This window comes from Colletotrichum siamense, assembly GCF_013390195.1.
Source record: "Colletotrichum siamense strain Cg363 chromosome Unknown KSG_Cg363_contig06, whole genome shotgun sequence".
Taxonomy (NCBI): Eukaryota; Fungi; Ascomycota; class Sordariomycetes; order Glomerellales; family Glomerellaceae; genus Colletotrichum; species Colletotrichum siamense.
This window is the reverse complement of record NW_023501019.1, coordinates 3,196,144-3,213,504: the sequence shown is the minus strand read 5'-3', so window position 1 is coordinate 3,213,504 and position 17,361 is coordinate 3,196,144. Positions and strand designations below refer to the sequence as shown.

At 40.0% G+C, this 17,361-nt stretch overlaps 3 protein-coding genes across 3 annotated transcripts; 2 read left to right on the top strand and 1 right to left on the bottom strand.

Moving 5' to 3' along the window:
* Positions 1-5,777: 5,777 nt before the first annotated feature.
* On the bottom strand, positions 5,778-7,596 carry BOA3-0 (Cytochrome P450 monooxygenase BOA3; the record flags this gene model as incomplete). The annotated part of the gene is made up of 6 exons (XM_036641686.1): positions 5,778-6,131; positions 6,192-6,748; positions 6,806-7,248; positions 7,306-7,351; positions 7,406-7,472; positions 7,540-7,596. The coding sequence occupies 6 exons, from the start codon at positions 7,594-7,596 to the stop codon at positions 5,778-5,780; spliced, it is 1,524 nt and encodes a 507-aa protein (XP_036493837.1).
* A 1,004-nt stretch (positions 7,597-8,600) lies between these two features.
* On the top strand, positions 8,601-9,718 carry CGCS363_v009836 (uncharacterized protein; the record flags this gene model as incomplete). The annotated part of the gene is made up of 4 exons (XM_036641685.1): positions 8,601-8,910; positions 8,960-9,255; positions 9,305-9,415; positions 9,470-9,718. 4 exons carry the CDS (start codon positions 8,601-8,603, stop codon positions 9,716-9,718), a joined length of 966 nt encoding a protein of 321 aa, XP_036493248.1.
* Positions 9,719-14,645: 4,927 nt separating this feature from the next.
* CGCS363_v009835 (Lactose permease) lies at positions 14,646-16,029 on the top strand (the record flags this gene model as incomplete). Its single annotated transcript, XM_036641684.1, has 3 exons — positions 14,646-14,873; positions 14,920-15,043; positions 15,095-16,029. 3 exons carry the CDS (start codon positions 14,646-14,648, stop codon positions 16,027-16,029), a joined length of 1,287 nt encoding a protein of 428 aa, XP_036493247.1.
* Between the last annotated feature and the right edge of the window lie 1,332 nt (positions 16,030-17,361).

Sequence of the window (17,361 nt, the reverse complement as noted above, 5' to 3'; positions counted from 1 at the left end):
GCGTATTTTATAAGTTAGTTTATAATAATAAGAATGCTATTATAGTATACTCTTATGAGGGGTTCTTAAGATTTTAATAGTTTAATAATAAAGTTAAGTGATATAGATTACTAAGTAGTTTATAATATAAGTAAAGGTTATAATATACTATAAGGTTAATATTAAGTAGGTTTACTTTTTAAGTATACTTTATAATCCTTAATTACTTTTACTATATATTCTCTAATAACCTTTTCTCTATATTATTATTATAGTCTTTTTTAGGTTTTTATAATTCCTTAGTAACTATATATAAGGTAAGTATGAAACTCTATAATTGCTTTATTATTTAGTTTGCTAAGTAGGCTAGCGCTAGATTATCTAGCTATTATTAAAAGTTTAGTAGCTAGCATTAGATCTCTATTATTATTTCTTTTAAGAATTACTTAGGTTTCTTTTAGTACTAGGATGTTATAGTTTAGTTATTAGCTAAGGGTATTAGCTCTACTATTATCTAATCCTTTTTAATAGATAATTTAGAAGTTAAATTTTAATAGGAATTCTAACTATCTAACTTATTATTTATTTAATACTTTTAAGGTTATAAAGTATAAGAAATTCTTATGATCTAAGTATATAAGTACTTTATAAATTATTCTTAAGAGTTTAGGTTTCTATTCTTTAAATACTTTAATAATTACTATAAGTTCTTTATTGTAGATTTAATAGTTAAGCTTAGGTTTATAGAGTTTTTGAGAGAAGAAGGTATATAGGTATAGCTTTCTTTTTAAGTTCTATTATAATAGTTATACTCTAAGGGTGTAGTTTGAGGAGTTTAGTTCTACTTTAAACTACTTAGTAGGATCTAATATTATTAGGACTAGTTTACTGCTAATAAGGTCCTTAATTTTCTAAAAAGCTATTTATTATAGTTTTTCTTATATAAAAGAGGTGTTTTTATAGCTGAGGTTAGTAAAGGTTATGTTAATCTTATTATAGTTCTTAATGAATTTTTAGTAGAAGTTAATAAAACTTAAGAATCTTTAGACTTCCTTAAGGTTTTTAGGTTTTAGCTATTCTTTAATAGCTTTAATTTTATTTTCTAATATTTAAACTTCTCTAGGGGTAATAGTGAATTTAAGGTATTTTACTTTTTAGGTGTGGAATTTGCTTTTCTTAGGTTTAATAAGAAGCTTAGCTTCCTAAAGAGCTTGTAAGATATAGTAAATATCTTTTTTATATTACTTAAGTATTAGTAAGAATATAAGAATGTTATCTAAGTAGATAACTATATAAATATTAATATATTTATATAGGACTAAATTAATTATATTCTAGAATATTATAGGAGCATTAGTGAGACTAAAAGGTATGATGAGGTATTTGAAGTATTCTTTATATATCCTAAAGGTAGTCTTCTATTCTTCTCCTTGCTTTATCCTAATTAGGTTATAAGTATCTTTAAGGTTAAAGGCTATAAACTAGTTAGCTTTATAGAGAAGTTTCTTTATTTTGTTGATAAGTAGTAGTAAGTAGTAATTTTTAATTATTATTTTATTAAGTATACAATAGTTAATATATAGTTATAGCTTCTTATTCTTCTTTAGTATAAATAAGATTAAACTTCCTATTAGTAATATTAAGGGTTTAATATATCTCTTCTTAAGATTTTCTTTGAGGTATTTATCTAAAGCTTCTATTTCTATTAGGTTAAGGCTATAGATTTTATTGAATTATAGTTCTTTTCCTTCTTTAAGGGGGATTTTATAATTAAAGCTTATATATTTAGGTAGTTTAGTTTCTAATTTAGCTATAAAGAGTTTCTTATATACTCTATATTCTTCTAGGATAGATAGAAGTAGATTATTCTTTTGTTTTAGATCTTTTATTATTAATAGTTATAATATAGCTTTTTTTGCTTTAAGGTAGTAGATATATTATTTTGTTATTTCTTGTTATATTAGCTTGTTTGAGGCTTAGTTCTAATAGGGCTACTTAGGGATTAAGTTATTATAGTCTTATTAGAGTTAGCTTTTGCTTTAGTTTATCTATAGGTTATTTATTTATAGCTAGGTTAATTTTAGTATTATGTTATATATCCTTATATTAGTAATATTAAATTAGATTTTTTCTTTTTGATCTAAGTAACTTATCTTAAGAGGTATAGTCTTATTATAGATAGTACCTCTTTTATACTTAAATTCTTCTCTTTCTGCTATATATAAAAGGTATAGTTGTTCTTTTCCTCCTTATTATACTTCTAGCTTATTAATAGCTTAGGAGGTAATAAAATTTGCTTTAGCTTTACTATTAATTAGTATGAGTATTATTTATTTATTAATAGTAACTTTAAGTTCTAGGTTCTTTTTATATCTTTATAATATCTAGTAGATAGATCTTTTCCCTATTACCTATTATAATCTATTATTAATAGGTGAGGCTAGTTTTTTAACTACTCTAGTTATTTTAGGTAGGTGATTTATTTTCCTTTTTATACTACCCTAATGAGGCTATTTTTATAGATTCTAACCTAAGGGGGTTTTAGTTTATTCTTTATGATTCTCTATGCATAAGCTTTATCTTAGTAATAAACTTAGCATTTATTATATTAGTATTCATCCTATTTTATATTATTATTATATTAGTATCTTATAAGGAACTATAAGCTTAGTTAAAAGGTAGTAATCTTTCTATTAAAAGTTATTATAGTCTATCTAATTATAATATATATAATATAGATACTTTTAATAGGTTTATTATTAAGTCTTCTAAAGTAGAATTAGTAGTTATGCTTATTTCCTATATATTCCTTATACTTATTATGGAAATACTAGGGCTAGAAGAGGGTTTAATGTTATTAATAATTGCTTTATAGAATAAGATAATCTTCTATATATAGCTAGAAGGTATAGTTTTAGTCTTATTAGTCTACTGAGGTGCTATAGAATTAGTGTTACTATTTATCTTAGAGTATATTAATTTTTTAATATTTTAAGAGTTGCTTAATTTTATTTTCTTAGTTATTAGATTCCTCTTTAGAGCTAGAGTTATCTATATTAGGGGTGAAGCTATAGGTGATCTCTGCTTAAGTATATTATTAAGTAATATTATGAGGTTTATCTAAGTTATAAGGTAAACTCTTACCTTCTCTAAAAGTTTAGTTACTAGTTATACTGAGGAGTTATTATTCTATTAGTAGATTATGTTAGTATTCTAGTTCTTCTTCTAATTCTTCCTATTAGTATAGTTATGCCTATCTAGCATCCTCTTATTAGATTATTTCTATTTCTTCTTAGATTTATTATTCTTTATAGTAGAGTTATTAAGAGGTTATATATATAGTAACTAGCTTTAGTTATTAGATTTATAGTATTTTATTAAGTAGTTTAGCTAGTTTCTTAGTAATTTTGCTATTACTAGAATATATTATAGCTAGGGTCTTAAGGTAAGTATCTAGGATAGTTATATTATATTTAGATTATCTAAGGTTACTATCCTTTAGGTAATATCCTAATATTTCTTTATCTTTAAAGTAAATTTAATATTTATTATTATAGTATTTAGTCTATAATTAGGATATATATAGGGCTTTTATAATTATATTAACTTATTAAGGTTACTTAGCTATTAGCTTCTAGGGGAGCTTTTTAGGTTATTTATAATCTTTAGCGATATATCCCTATCTATTATAGTTATAATACTTAAGGTTTTAAGGTTTCTTATTATTAGGTTTAGTTATTATACTGAGGTTTATAGGTCTACTATATTATCTATAAGTAGTGCTTTATTAAGTGTTATTCTAGTTATTATATGGTTTATTGTTATTCTACTAGTTGTTAAACTTATGTTAAGGTTACTATTAGTATTTATGTCTAGAGTTAGCTTCTTATTATTTTTTACCTTTTTTCTTTCTTTATTTAAAGAGTTAATTATTAATCTTAATAGTTATACTAGCGTACTAGAGGAAGTTTTTAGGTTTATCTAACTTAACTATTTCGTCCTTAATATTATCCTTAAGTTCTTAGTAGAATATAAAGATTTTAGTTTCTTTAGTAAGGTTTAGTTGAACGCTAAGTTATCTAAAGGTAGTAGTATACTCTTTAGCTAACTTAGTCTATTATAACTAGGTGAGGTTATATTTAGTTTAGTGTTTCTCATCTAGATCTTAAAAGAGGGATTATAAGGCGTCCTTAAATCCTTAAAAGCTACTATAGATATTATGCGTTTCTATAGAGTATTTATCTAGGGTTTTATATTTAAGGAATTCTTCTTAGATAGGTTTAAACTACTTAAAGGCTTATCTATAAAAGTAAGTAGCTATATAGATAACTTTCTCTGTTTAGTTAGTGAAATTACTATAATAGAAGTTATAATAGGTTTTAATTTAAATTAGGTAGAGTTTAAGTTACTTAGAGGTGCTATTATAGGTAATTAAAGTACTAAGTTTAAATTTCTAATATCCTCTTATAGGGGTAGTAATAATATTAGTAGTAGCTTAGAAGGTATTAAGTTCTCCTTAGAGTTCTTAAATCTTCTTGAGGTTAGTATCTCTATAGATACTTTTTTTTAGTTTCTTATAAGCTTCTCTAGCGTTCTAGAGTTATTTATTTAAGTTATTTATAGTTTACTTATTTTTATTAATAAAAGTTTATATTTCCTTAGTCTTAGCTTCTTACTTCTAAATAATATATTAGAGTTATTTATATCCCTCCTTAGTAAAGAAACCTTCTCTATTAGAGTTATACTTAAGGTCTAATATATTATAATCCTTAATATTAGTAAGTTTCTATACTAAGCTTTAAGGCTAGTTATATAAAGAAGAGGAGGATCTTAGAGTAGGAGATTTAGTAGAAGTATAAGAGGATATCTTATCTATACTATTTAGTAGGTATTAATAGTTAACTTACTAAATAAGAGTAATTAAAGTATTATAGTTAGCTATCTAATAGTAAGGTTTACTAATAAAAGCTAGGGATTAATATATTCTAATAGTATATTAGGTTATAGTCTAAGTTATAGGTTATAAGCTATAGTAGATTAAGTCTTTAGAGGTTAAGGTGATTAGTCTTAGACTTAATAAGTAATTTATAGTATAGGTAAGCTAAGAGTATCCTAAAAATAAATACTAAGTTAATTACTAAAGAGCTATAGAAGTCTAACTTTAAGCTTAACTTATAGTTATACTATATATAAGTTTTAAATAGTTTCTTTATTTAACTATTAATTCCTAACTAAGTATTAGTAAGCATTTAGTAATTATAGGTAAGCGCTTAGTAGCTTTTACTAAATACTTAGTAATCTATACTATCTACTTAATCTTATCTTATTATTATATAACTTATTCTATAGTTCTTCTATTTCTAAGTAAATCCCTGTTATTCCTATAATCCTATAGTATAAATATCCTGTCCTAGCTGCCTAACGCCTAAGTAGGTTGTTTAGCTATTATCCTTGTTTATGGGTTGTAATAAATAGCTATGAAGGGAGAATACTTTAAAATAGCTAAGAATATTGAAATGAAAGTTTGGAACTTATTATAACTAAGTGAAACCTTCTAAGAATGGTTAATTATTGTGCAAAAACACGAGAAAATGGCTGCTGTTAATAATGTCGTTTTCTTTGCTATCTATAGTAAAGTTTGGGTCACATGGGTACCTATGGATTACCTGTGGGTAGGTGGTTTTGGGTACTACATATGGTTTTATTGCGACCCTAGTCACGACTAATGGACAGTGAACATTCTCAAGAGATATGAACAACGACCTGATTTGATCATATAGTTCATGATTCTACAATTTTTAAACCTCAAGCCCCTTAAACGGGAGGTAGCGCACATGGAATGGCGCGGCCTTCCAAAGTCCCAGCAAACGCGCATCCCGGACAAAATCCTCATGTTCGCTCACCTGTTCCCAATCGAAGCTCCACGCCAGTTTTGCAACACAAATACGAATCTCCATGTAGGACAAGTGAATACCAATACAGGATCGTGAACCAACAGAAAAGGGCTTGGAAGCCTCCTTCCGGTCATTGGAGAAGATGGGCTCATAGTGTGGGTGCTCTTGAGATAGCCATCTCTCTGGATGGAATTCCTTGGCTTTATAAAACCATCTCTCGTCACGAGAAGTTACATGTGCTGCAGTTGAAATAACAGTCTAAATCTGGCATGTCAGTACGGTTGCTACCAATGGTAATGACGAGGTAGGTAAACGCACCCCTTTTGGTATCCACTCTCCCGTGACCTCGGCCCCTGGGCTGACTCTAGGCAGACCAAACGGAGCAGGAGCAAATACACGCATGCCCTCCTCAATGACTGAGTTGAGATACGTCAATGATTTCGTTGATTCACCATCGATCTCCGTGTGCTGCCGAAAGGTATGTCGAAGCTCCTCCTGAAGTCGATGCAAGGCTCGCGGATTTTGAAGCAGATAGTAGGTGAGCGCAGACATGAAGGTTGACGTGGTCTCGGTACCAGCAGCAACCAGCGTAGTGCCTTGAGACGCGAAAAAGTCAATATTTGCTTCAGGAGCTTTGTCGCGTAACAAGTGGCTGAAGAAATCAAAACGTTCTACATCTGCTCCCCTTTGAAGCCGACGACTAGCTTTCTCTCGAGCGTTGGCGATATACTTAGTTCGCATCGCTTTGCTCTTCTCGTTTACAAGACAGGATCGTACGACGTCTTGCAATGCTTTCCATCGACGACGGACTACGTAGCCCAAGGCTATTTGGAAACCGCTGTTGGCTAACATGTTGATCCAATCATTGCCCTGGCCTGTGGCTCATGTATTTAGCTTTTAGGTTTCGATACTGTCAGCTTACAAAAGCTCACCTAATTCAACCGTTCCAAGCTCTTCTCCAAAGGAAAGGTCGACAATCACGTCGAATGCAAGCCACATAAACCATTGGCTCATGTTCATGCCTTCTGGGCTGGCACCGTGCTTCGAGACTTGATCGAGTAGAGAATCGATATGCCGTATGATGATATCGCTTTGCTTCCTTAAAGCGCTTGCACTGAAGCCGGGCGCCAGCCGTTTCCGGATGGTTTGGTGTACATGTGGGTCAACTTCGGTGCCGATGGACCCGCCCACGTCTGTTTGCTTGTAGAAAGTTGTGAACTTCCTAAAGAACTGAGGATGGTTGATGTTGGACTGCCCATAAATGTCTTTGATCGATTGCGGATGCGCGCACGATAACTCATTAGGGCCAATGCGGACGATGTCTCCGTATTTAGCGTGTAAGGCCTCTACTTCCCAAGGCCAGTTGCCCGATATCCTAAGAGATGTAAGCAAGATGAAAGGTGAGATGGAGTATTCAAAAGCTTGATTGTACCATTGACGCGAAATCCATAAGTCCTGAGCACGGCCTGAATAAGGGCCTTCAGTGATGTCAGTGATGTAGTGTAGTGATGATCCATCACCACTTTACTGACCGGGAAATCTAGAGAGTGGGTGAAGGTAAAGATTGTAAATTGTTGATGCAAGCAAGTAAGTCGCAACCTATCTCAATCAGTGTTGGTCCATGATAATCTCACACAAAGCTGGTGAGATGCGAGATGTGACATACCAGGATCAGAGGCAGAACCGCCGCCTGGATAACGAGGAGAACTCCCATCGTAAGCATCTTGTCTCACGAAGACTGCAGGGGTTGTGCTGGGCTGTGAGAAGCAATTTTGGACTACCTTACACAAGCCGAGAGTGCTGGTCGGATTGTCAGAGTTAGGAAGCAGGAAATTGCACAAGAATATTGCTTTGCGGTCCGAAAGATACGGATAAACGGCGTCACATGTAACAATTGATTTCGTTACCTAAGGCTTACAATCGCCCCAGAAGTCTGTGCCATCACACAATCTTGGAGAATGAGAAGCCGAAGAGACTCTAGATGTCCAAAGCATTCGTGAAACATAAGCGTATGTGGCGGCTACTGGATGAAGCTTGGCAGATCATGTGAACAGGTAAGTTTGGGAGCGGATCTTAGAATGAGCTGTTATTCGGAGGTTTTTGGCAGTACTGATAGAACCTGTCTTTGCATCGTGGAAAGGAGATCAGCTGAACTACGATGTGATATGCCAAGAAACATGCCCAATGTAGCAACTTCATCCCGAGGTTGACCCAAGCACGGAAAAGGGAAGCCGAAAGTGCGAGGCCAGTCCTTGCGGAAAGCTGTGCCGAGTCATTCGGACGCGTGGAGTGGTGATTGCAGCGCACTTAAAACTACCGTGGGTTCGGTACAGTGGCAAAGCTGATCTTCGGATGATCCTTATCGATTCCAAGTTTTGCAATTATCCGAGTAGTTCATTCCGGCACGAGGACGTTGAAAATGGGCTAAATGAAACTGGCGATGCATGCACGTCGAAACTTTCGTCGGGGAGCGTACTGTAAAGCCCACAGAACAAATAAAGAAGGTTATCGGATATCAGAAAATAGCGACACAAACCTAAAAGCCTGGGTCCGTCAGAGAGTCCGGAAAGACGGCATGCGAAGATATTCCTTCAAAGCTCTACTCTCCAAGAAAGCTTTTGACTGTTTCCTTCTACCAATCTTCAAAGAACTTAGCTCCCAGCCATACGATCAAATTTCACAGGCACACTGAACCTCGCAGATACACAACAACGTTTGCTGCACAAGATGCCTCAATTTAGCAAGTTCAATATTCGATCCAAAGACTATGAGGCGCTGCCTACGGCAGACTCAGAAAAGAACCAGCATGAAAGCCGGTCTAGCGAAGAGTCTGACGTCCCGTTGATGGAAAAGGAGTTGATTGGGGCCAAGAAGAGGTCTCGAATTCAACAAGCCTTCAGGTCGTTCAAGGAGGCAATGAAGAGCCCGATGTTTATGATCAGCTTCTTGCTTTTTCAAATCGGTGTCGGCAGTCTATTCCTTGCTTGGCAGCATTCTCACCGATTTAACGCGAGACTGAAAGATATCTCCATGCATTGTGAGTACATTCTCCGCCGTGTTGCATGCGCCAATTCTGATCGAAGCAGCTCCGGTGTTGGAAAAAATCGAGATTCCCTTGGTGCTGCGTAAAAGCTACGCACAATACGGCATGGGCGGCCCGGAGATCTGGCGTGCAGAACCTAGTGAAGAGGTTGACAAGGCATGGGAACGCGTAACAGCAGAGTATCTGTTCCCAGTCAAGGAGTCAGACATCATTGCCATGCGGAAAGACCCATCTGTCGTTGTGCCGATGCCCGAAAAGTACCACGTCGATGGCGAGACAACGTACATGGCAAAGTCGGCGATGTACCACAACATACATTGCCTTGACTATATCAGAAAGGTTTGTTATTTGGTGTACCCCAAAAGTCAAGTAAGGCTAATGACAAAAGGCTGTTTATTATGATCATTACTACCCGAACGGCACCGACGACAATCCATTTCACGCATACCACACTGCTCATTGCATCATGATTCTGTTTGAGCATCTGACTTGCCACAATGTTCGTCTTACCACCTCCCATGTTAAGTTCACAGCCTGATTGATTGCCTCGCAGGACCCTGGTGTTTATCTGTTCCGTTGGATGGAAGAGTTCAACCGCCCGATCGCGGATACGAATATTTGGCGGAAGTGCTGGGACTTCGAGAGTGTGCTTCAAGAGCATAATGAGCTTGCCGTCAAGGATATGATGGAGACTGATGTGAGAAAGCCGAAGGGGGTAAAGACGGTACCGGCTCCGGAAGGCGTGATGAAAATCATTCGCAACTACCAAAAGACTCACCCTGATTATAACCCAGGACAGTAGATGATAAAAGAAGTTGTTCTTCTAGATAAGCCCAAAATTGACCTTTTTTACAATGCGGTCTTACCGATTTGACATCAAATGCATTGAGTTCTTCACATACCATGGCTCAATTGACAAACATTCCTCATATTGGAGGGATATGGTTATAGATCATTGACAGTGAGAGGTGCAATTGATTAATCCTCGCAATCGTTGAGTGTCCAATGCAAACTGCAATCCTGCGGGTACAAACTTTGCCGCATTTTATGCTTCAACATGTCTGCAAGTAGCAAAGTGCAAAGTTAAACCCTTTTATTTTGAATTGTACAAATCTACCTGGGAGACTCTCTACAAATGGAACTATAGGAGTTGGCTGACCTCAGCGAAACATCTGTAGTCTGTCCAAAGATATGAATTGGATACATCGTTATCCCAATCATATTGCCCCACAGCTTCTAGCTCGAGCTCACACACCATTCCTGCAATTATGAATCGCATGGACTGTAGAGCGACGGCCCGACCAATGCACATTCTCGGTCCAAGGAGAAATGGGCAATGAGAAGACCGAATGTCGTTGGCAAACTCTGTACCAGGTCCGTTGTCAAACCACCTCTCAGGACAAAACACATCAGGCCTGGACCAGTACTGAGGAGATCTTTGGATGGTGTACATGTCGGCGGAGACATTCACGCCTTTTGGGACATATATTCCATCGATGAAAGCACCGGGCGATGTCCTGTTAGTGCCTTTACCATTTGCCGGAGGGAAAAGGCGGAGAGCCTCTTGAATGCAACCATTGAGCAGTGGAAGCTGAGACAAGGATGCTGCTGTCATCTCATCGAATGAATTGAAGTGACTTTGCAGTTCCTTTTTGAGCGCCCTCAGATACTTGGGATTGCGCAACAACAGGTTCATAGTAGCAGACAAGGATGTAGCAGTAGTATCATATCCAACCATACTGCGAGATTATTGTTAGCATGAATATTGCACAGAGTCTTGTAATCTTACACGAGAAGTGAGGCGTTACTCTGGAGCTCTTTATCTGTCATGCTTATGCCCAGTTCTCTGCATCTCATGATCGCGGTTAAAAAGTCTTCGTTTTGATCTTGGCGATCGAGCCGTCTATCAGTGAATTGCGTTAGAGAAAACCGATAAGGAGTGCACGGAATGAAAGTTCACTTACTTTCTGAGCTGTGCTGAAGGCAAAACCCTGGTCGGGAGCCAGAAAAGTAGAGGCACCAAACTCACACAGGCTTTCGCAAATGCCTGTGCTCCCGGTACAGCTAGCAAGACCTGCAAAGCCTCGAGCAATGGACTGACTGCGCAGAATGTTGTTTTGAGTGTCTCAAATTTTACTTTGGGGCTGTTAGTTGGTGCTATTGTCTCGGAGAATGGAGGACCTTACCAAGCTGATCTTTGAGCAAAGGTTCGCCGAATGATAGGTCACTGATAATATCCCAGATGGCCTGAGACATCAATGGAGTCAAATCCATGCAGCTTCTTCTTGTAGCAGATTTCTTGATATTTGAAATCATGACGTTTGCGTGGGCCTTCTGTATGCTCTCTTGGGAACGTAATGCACTGCTCGTGAAAGCTGGCTGCAGAGCCTTTTTCAAGCGTTGGTGCTCTTGAGGATCTGTGACTGTGAGGAGATTCGTTGCTGGCCAGATGATATCACCCATCATGGCTTCCAGTGTTCCCTCTTTGGTGAAAAAGGCATACTCTTTCGCTGAGCCTCCAGGCCTATGAATCGCATTCTGGGCCGCTATGGTAGCGAAGGAAAGCTCAGTGGGCGAAAGACGAACAACAGGGCCTGCAGTGTCAGCAACGTCTAGTGAGAGAGATGATAAGGAACATACCGTATTTCTCATGCAGCATTTTGATATCGCGATTAAGGCGTCTTCGATATACAGCGCCCATAAGCCATAACTATTTGGTTATTAGGAGATGTCCTTTGACAGGAATCCCAAAAATGGCTTACTGGAGATATTTTTGCAAAGAGCGGGCCCGGAACTTTCGCAATGGGGCTGAGACAGAGATTGTAAATCACCGAGTACACCAGGCTGAAAAGAATCTGTTTATCTGATAAGTTCTTGGGTCATTCAAAAGTCAAGTTCCACTTACCAATGCGTAAAGCCATTTCAGAGTTCCATGGTAGTCGACATGTTGTTCAGATATGGGACTCAATATGAGACTACTGCTATTGGGGACATAACGGACTTCGATAGAAGTGTATCTGGCAATTGGTGAATTCATCATGTAAGCTGAGGGTGACACAGTTTGCTCACTTCTCGCTTCTCCATTCCAAATGAGACGAATGAAATGACTTATCTTACATCAATATACCGCGAATAAGCGGCGATTTGACGGAGCAGCTTGAACCCACAACACACCCAGGACAGCCGTTTGTGGCCCCGGTCCGAGGCAGGACTGGGATGGTGACATATCAATCCCATAGGAACTCGTTGAAACAACGGGGCAAATACTTCGGACATTTCTCTACATCACAGATGTTGAGTCATTATATTAGTGCCCATAGCTCACCTAGAACAGCTACTGATATGATTGAGTTTTTGCTGACATGATCACGGTGCAAATCGAGGCCATAGCTTCGAGTCATATGGCGGGGGCAGAATCATGGATGTTTGCGAGGCTATGAAACGTTGGTTAGTTTCTTCTGGAACTAAAAGCTAAAGAGTAGAATATCTCATCACCTCCGACAAAGACCAAGCCCAGCTTTGCCGATGATTCAAAATCCATCGGCAAGATGATTAGCTACCGCACCTCTCAATACTTCCATGAATCGATTCATGCTCTCTCTGCTGTGAAAACCAGGGTTGTAGCTTAGCGTGAAACACAAACGGCCGCAGTAGGTATAACAATATACGCCGATCGCCGTGGTGACGTGACCGAGACTGAGCCAGAAGTCTACAATCTCGATTTCTCCATGGCATGGCTGCAGCCACGCGTCCAATTTGCCCAGACCGCTATATTCTACTTGAGAGCTAGCAACTTGTTGAGGTTGATGCTGTTGGACTCGAGCTCCACTTGATTTCATAAGCTCAAGCATGGCCTGTGAAATGTGCAGAGCCTCGGGGTCACTCTGAAAGTGTAGGCGTTGTTCTTGAATCTGGCTCGCTGCATCCAAAAGTGATGATGGATCGTGGATGAATGCCGGACATGCGACGAAATAGATTGTGGCTGCGTGTTGTTGCAGATTGGAGTCGGTGATGCAGCTGCCCCTGGCATCCAAAGTAACCCCTCCTAGCCAATTACCGCGAGCGTTGCCCCCGAATTTCTTCGCAGCCATAATAGTAGCGCCCGTCATCAGGTCATTGACAGATACGTTGCTGGTCTTGGCGGACGTGAAAACAGCCAAAGACTCCTTGCTTGTCAGTGCAAGCCGAACAGTGCCAACCTCGCTAACCCCAGGTCCAGAATGGTCTGCGGATATGCACAACGAATGATCAGATCTAGCCTTCCATTCTTGCAGCTTCTCCGCAGTCCACTGTTTTATCCGAGATGATGCCTTTCCGATATCCGCTGCAACATCCAGTGGGGGCGACAGCCGGTCTGATTGCGCGTCGAACTTTGGTGTGGATGGGAATGCCATGTATTCGCAGAGCGCATCCAATAACATCAACATTCCATGAGCATCGGCGTGCTCGTGTGATGCGCACAGTAGTAGTTCCTTGGTGCCAGGTAGGAAGTGTAGACGGACGTCGGAATTAGGTTGTATTTTCCGTGATAAGGATAGAGCTGAATCTGCCGTGTGGTGAACGGAGAATGTGTTCGATACCCAAACATCCGAACCTTCTGGCTGAAGGATAGAGTATTCCATGCGACTGCCTCTGGCAGTAGCCGCTATGGAGGGCTGCGCACAACGTAGGGCGATCCAAGCTTGCCGAGCTCTAGACTCGGCGTCGGCGTCTGACAACGAGTACCGAAGCTGGATAGCAAATATCATGTAGTAATTGATTTTGCCCGGTATGCCATATACCTGACGCATGACGAGCTTTTCTCTGGTGTCTTGCTCTCGGGAATATCGCCCGGGTGAGTCGAGCCTCCACTCACAAGGATGGTGATCGGAGGCAACGCAGTTGTCGGCCATCATGGGTTGTGAAGTGTCGTGTTTCAGCACAGCAAGACAGAGTAGGTGTGGATAAGGGAGTGAACAAGCTGCCGACCCCGGCAAAACCGGAAATCTTTATAGGTGGTTCTTGACCTGACAACGAAGGGGTTTTCCAGCTTTGCCTCGTAAATCGGGCAAGTTAACCCCGAAGTATTATCAGAGTGCTGATAGACTCAAACCTATTAGAGTTTGAAGCAAGACCCAGCTTTGATTGAGTTTGTTGCGGTTGCCGCCGAAATACGCATGATTGGAGGCTTCGTCTCATAGAGGATTGCCTCGGAAATGCCGTTGGAATTTCCCGACCTATGTCTTCCTGCCATCCGATGCGGAAGTTTCCTGACATGGTGCCTTCTGTTTCCCCTCTCGATAACTTCATCGTTGCTACGCTCTTGCACCGCTACCGCCTTTCGCCCACTGTATAGACGTTCGGTGCATCAGGAACCATGAAGACAATGAAGACTCGATTGACAGAAGACGACATCGCCATAACAGCTGTAGCAGGCGAACAAGAAAATAACTGCCACAGGCAATGGTGGAAAGACAGCGGGTTGAGAGAGCTGAACTTAAGGCTGTTGCCTATCTTTCTTTCCCCAGTGATGATAGGGTATGATGGTGCACTCATTGGCGGGTTGTTGACGATACCTCAATGTAGGTGCACATTATCAATGTTATCAGTTGCAGTCGAGGAGAAAACTGACACGAGACACTGAGACAGGGTACAAAGGTAAGGGGCTATCTCAGCCGTGTCTGTGAGACGATTCTAAGATAATGATAGATCTTGGGTTTTCTTCAAAGGACACAAATCTCACCGGAATCATGGTGGCTGGTTACTCCATCGGCGGCGCTTTAATGTTTTGGGTAGTGAGCCTGCTGGGGGACATCATTGGGCGACGCAAGGTCATCATGATAGGGGATGTAGTAATGATTGCAACAGGTATTATCCGGGACCCCTATCACGGTTTACCAGCGAAATTTAATACCCTGGCAGCTATTGGGCAGACTTTCTGCTATAGTGCGCGTCTTTACGTTATGACGCGATTTCTGGTGAGTACCTCACCGGATATTCAAGAAAAATGCTAACGCGTGGAAGATGGGAGTTGGCGGCATCATCATAGTCTGCTTAGGTCCTGTCCTTTTGACGGAACTTGCCCACCCACGACAGAGAGGCTCTCTCGTCGCAACTTACTCCTCATTCTTTTATGTAGGCGCAACAGGTAATCTAAATATGTATCCTGGGACCGCTTCAAAAACTAACGGCACTGTAGCATCGGCATGGTTCACGTACGGCAGCCTTCACCTGATGAGTGAGTGGAGTTGGCGTCTGCCAGTTATCATTCAGATTATACCTCCTCTGCTGCAGTTGCCGTTGATGATGCTCGTACCTGAGTCTCCACGGTGGCTTGTAGCCAAAGGAGACGCAATAAGCGCCCGCAAGATCCTGGCAAAATATCATGCCAATGGCTTCGAGTCGGATCAGCTGGTGCAAGCCGAATATGACCAGATTTGCTGCAGCCTCGAGAATGAGAACCATCAACAGAAAGCTTCATGGATGGCGTTTTTCCAAACCGCTGGAAATCGAAAACGTCTTTTCATCGTGGTTGTTACCTCGCTGATGTCTCAATGGAGCGGGGGTGGCATCATAACCTACTATTTCGCCGCTGCACTCAAGTCTGTTGGCATCAGGCAGCCTTTGCAGCAAGCTGGCATCAACGGTGGGCTCCAAACCTTCAACTTTGTGATCGCTCTGTTCAGCGCAACTATTGTTGATAAGGTAGGACGACGAATCTTGTTTCTGTTTTCCACAATTACCATGCTGCTAGCTATGGTTGGTCTTACAGTTGCGACGCAGCAATTTTCTGTCACATCAAGGAGCGAAGCTGGGTCTGCGGTGGTTGTGATGTTCTTCATCTTTCAATTGGGATTCGACAGCGGATATGCGCCGCTAGGAACAACCTATCTTGCGGAGATATGCCCGTTTTACTTGAGAGCTAAAGCGGTTGCCCTCCACTACTTCATAACCATGGCCAGCGCCGCAGCTGGGCAATACGCCAATCCTGTGGCAATGGCAGATCTGGGATGGAAGTACTATCTGGTGTATGTTTCGATTCTTCTGGTGGGTCTTGTGGTTGCATGGGTTTCATTTCCGGAAACAAAAGGTTACACTGTGGAAGAGATCACCAAGATTTTTGATACCAACTGAAGACCTTTCTACACATAGAATAGAATAAAGTGGAAAGATCTCAAGTTTGTATTGACAGGCTAGATCTAATTTGTTCCAGACATTCACCCTAAGTCGCAATTACTGCCGAGTCCATCAGAGGAATTGACAACGACTCTCACTCGACTACCTTTTTCCTTACTACTATCATTCTCTAAACGCATCAGAAGAATCTTTCTTCCCTTCTAACTTTTCTTCTTCGCAGTTTGCCGCCTGGAGGCGCACCAATTGACAACGACTCTCACTCGACTACCTTTTTCCTGAATACTATCATTCTCTAAACGCATCAGAAGAAAGGCAGTCGCATCGAGGTTAAAAAAAAAACCAACGGAAGCTAGTGCGTAGTTACCGACCAGACAGCCAGAGCTGTGTTCACAGCCAGGAAGCCTTACTGGATAATACTATCTCTATCACAAGGGAGCGGAAGCTAAAATTGACGGCAAGGTTTGCGAGAACGAATCCGACAACGTACCATCAAGTCATAGCGGAAAACGTCATTCGTAAGAATGTGCATGTCACTATTCAATATATCAACCACATCCTTATAAACCGTAGCAAAAGTTAGTGCGAAAAGAGTTTGTTCCGGGGAACGCTTATCATCCGATCATGCGGAGCACATGGGTACAAGGAAGGATAGAAGAAGCAAGACCTACTTCCTGCATGGTTAGGGGTCAGCCGGACGTATTCCATGATTTGGCATTGTCCCTGACCGCAGGTTGCGATGGTTTGAAGGGCAGAGATGGCCTGGGATACGAACTTCAGTCGTAACGGCAATTTGCTTCAATTAGGTTTGGAAATCACCGATGACCTAGGTGGTAGGCCAATGGAGCTGTGAACAACCGCGGCAGTTGAACCGATTGGTCATTGCCCTCCGCCCCTCTCATCAGCTCGACTCACCCGACTCTCGATATCGATACTGGACACGGACACAGAAGAACCCATACGATGATTCTACTGCTAGATTGAGAGTAAGAACGCGTGTATCAAGACAGAGGAGAACTGAACTAAATTCAATTCCGCACAGTCTACCGCTCCTACCGTGTGAAATCCTGAGCCGCTTGCTCCAGATCTTCTTCTCTCATTCTCGAAGCGTTGCACTTAGACATCCATTTCAACTAAAATGATAGACGCTACTTCATTCTTGGTTTTCAACGTTTCAGTACGCAGCGAAACATATGCGCTGAGTGGACTACTTTTGGTAGCCGCTCTGTTGGCAAGCCTTCTGGCTCACTGGGAAACGAGGCCGAGAAAGAGGCTGTCCTTGCCCGTGGCAGGAAGGAAGACAGACAAAGACTTCAGGAAGGCACTTGCCGA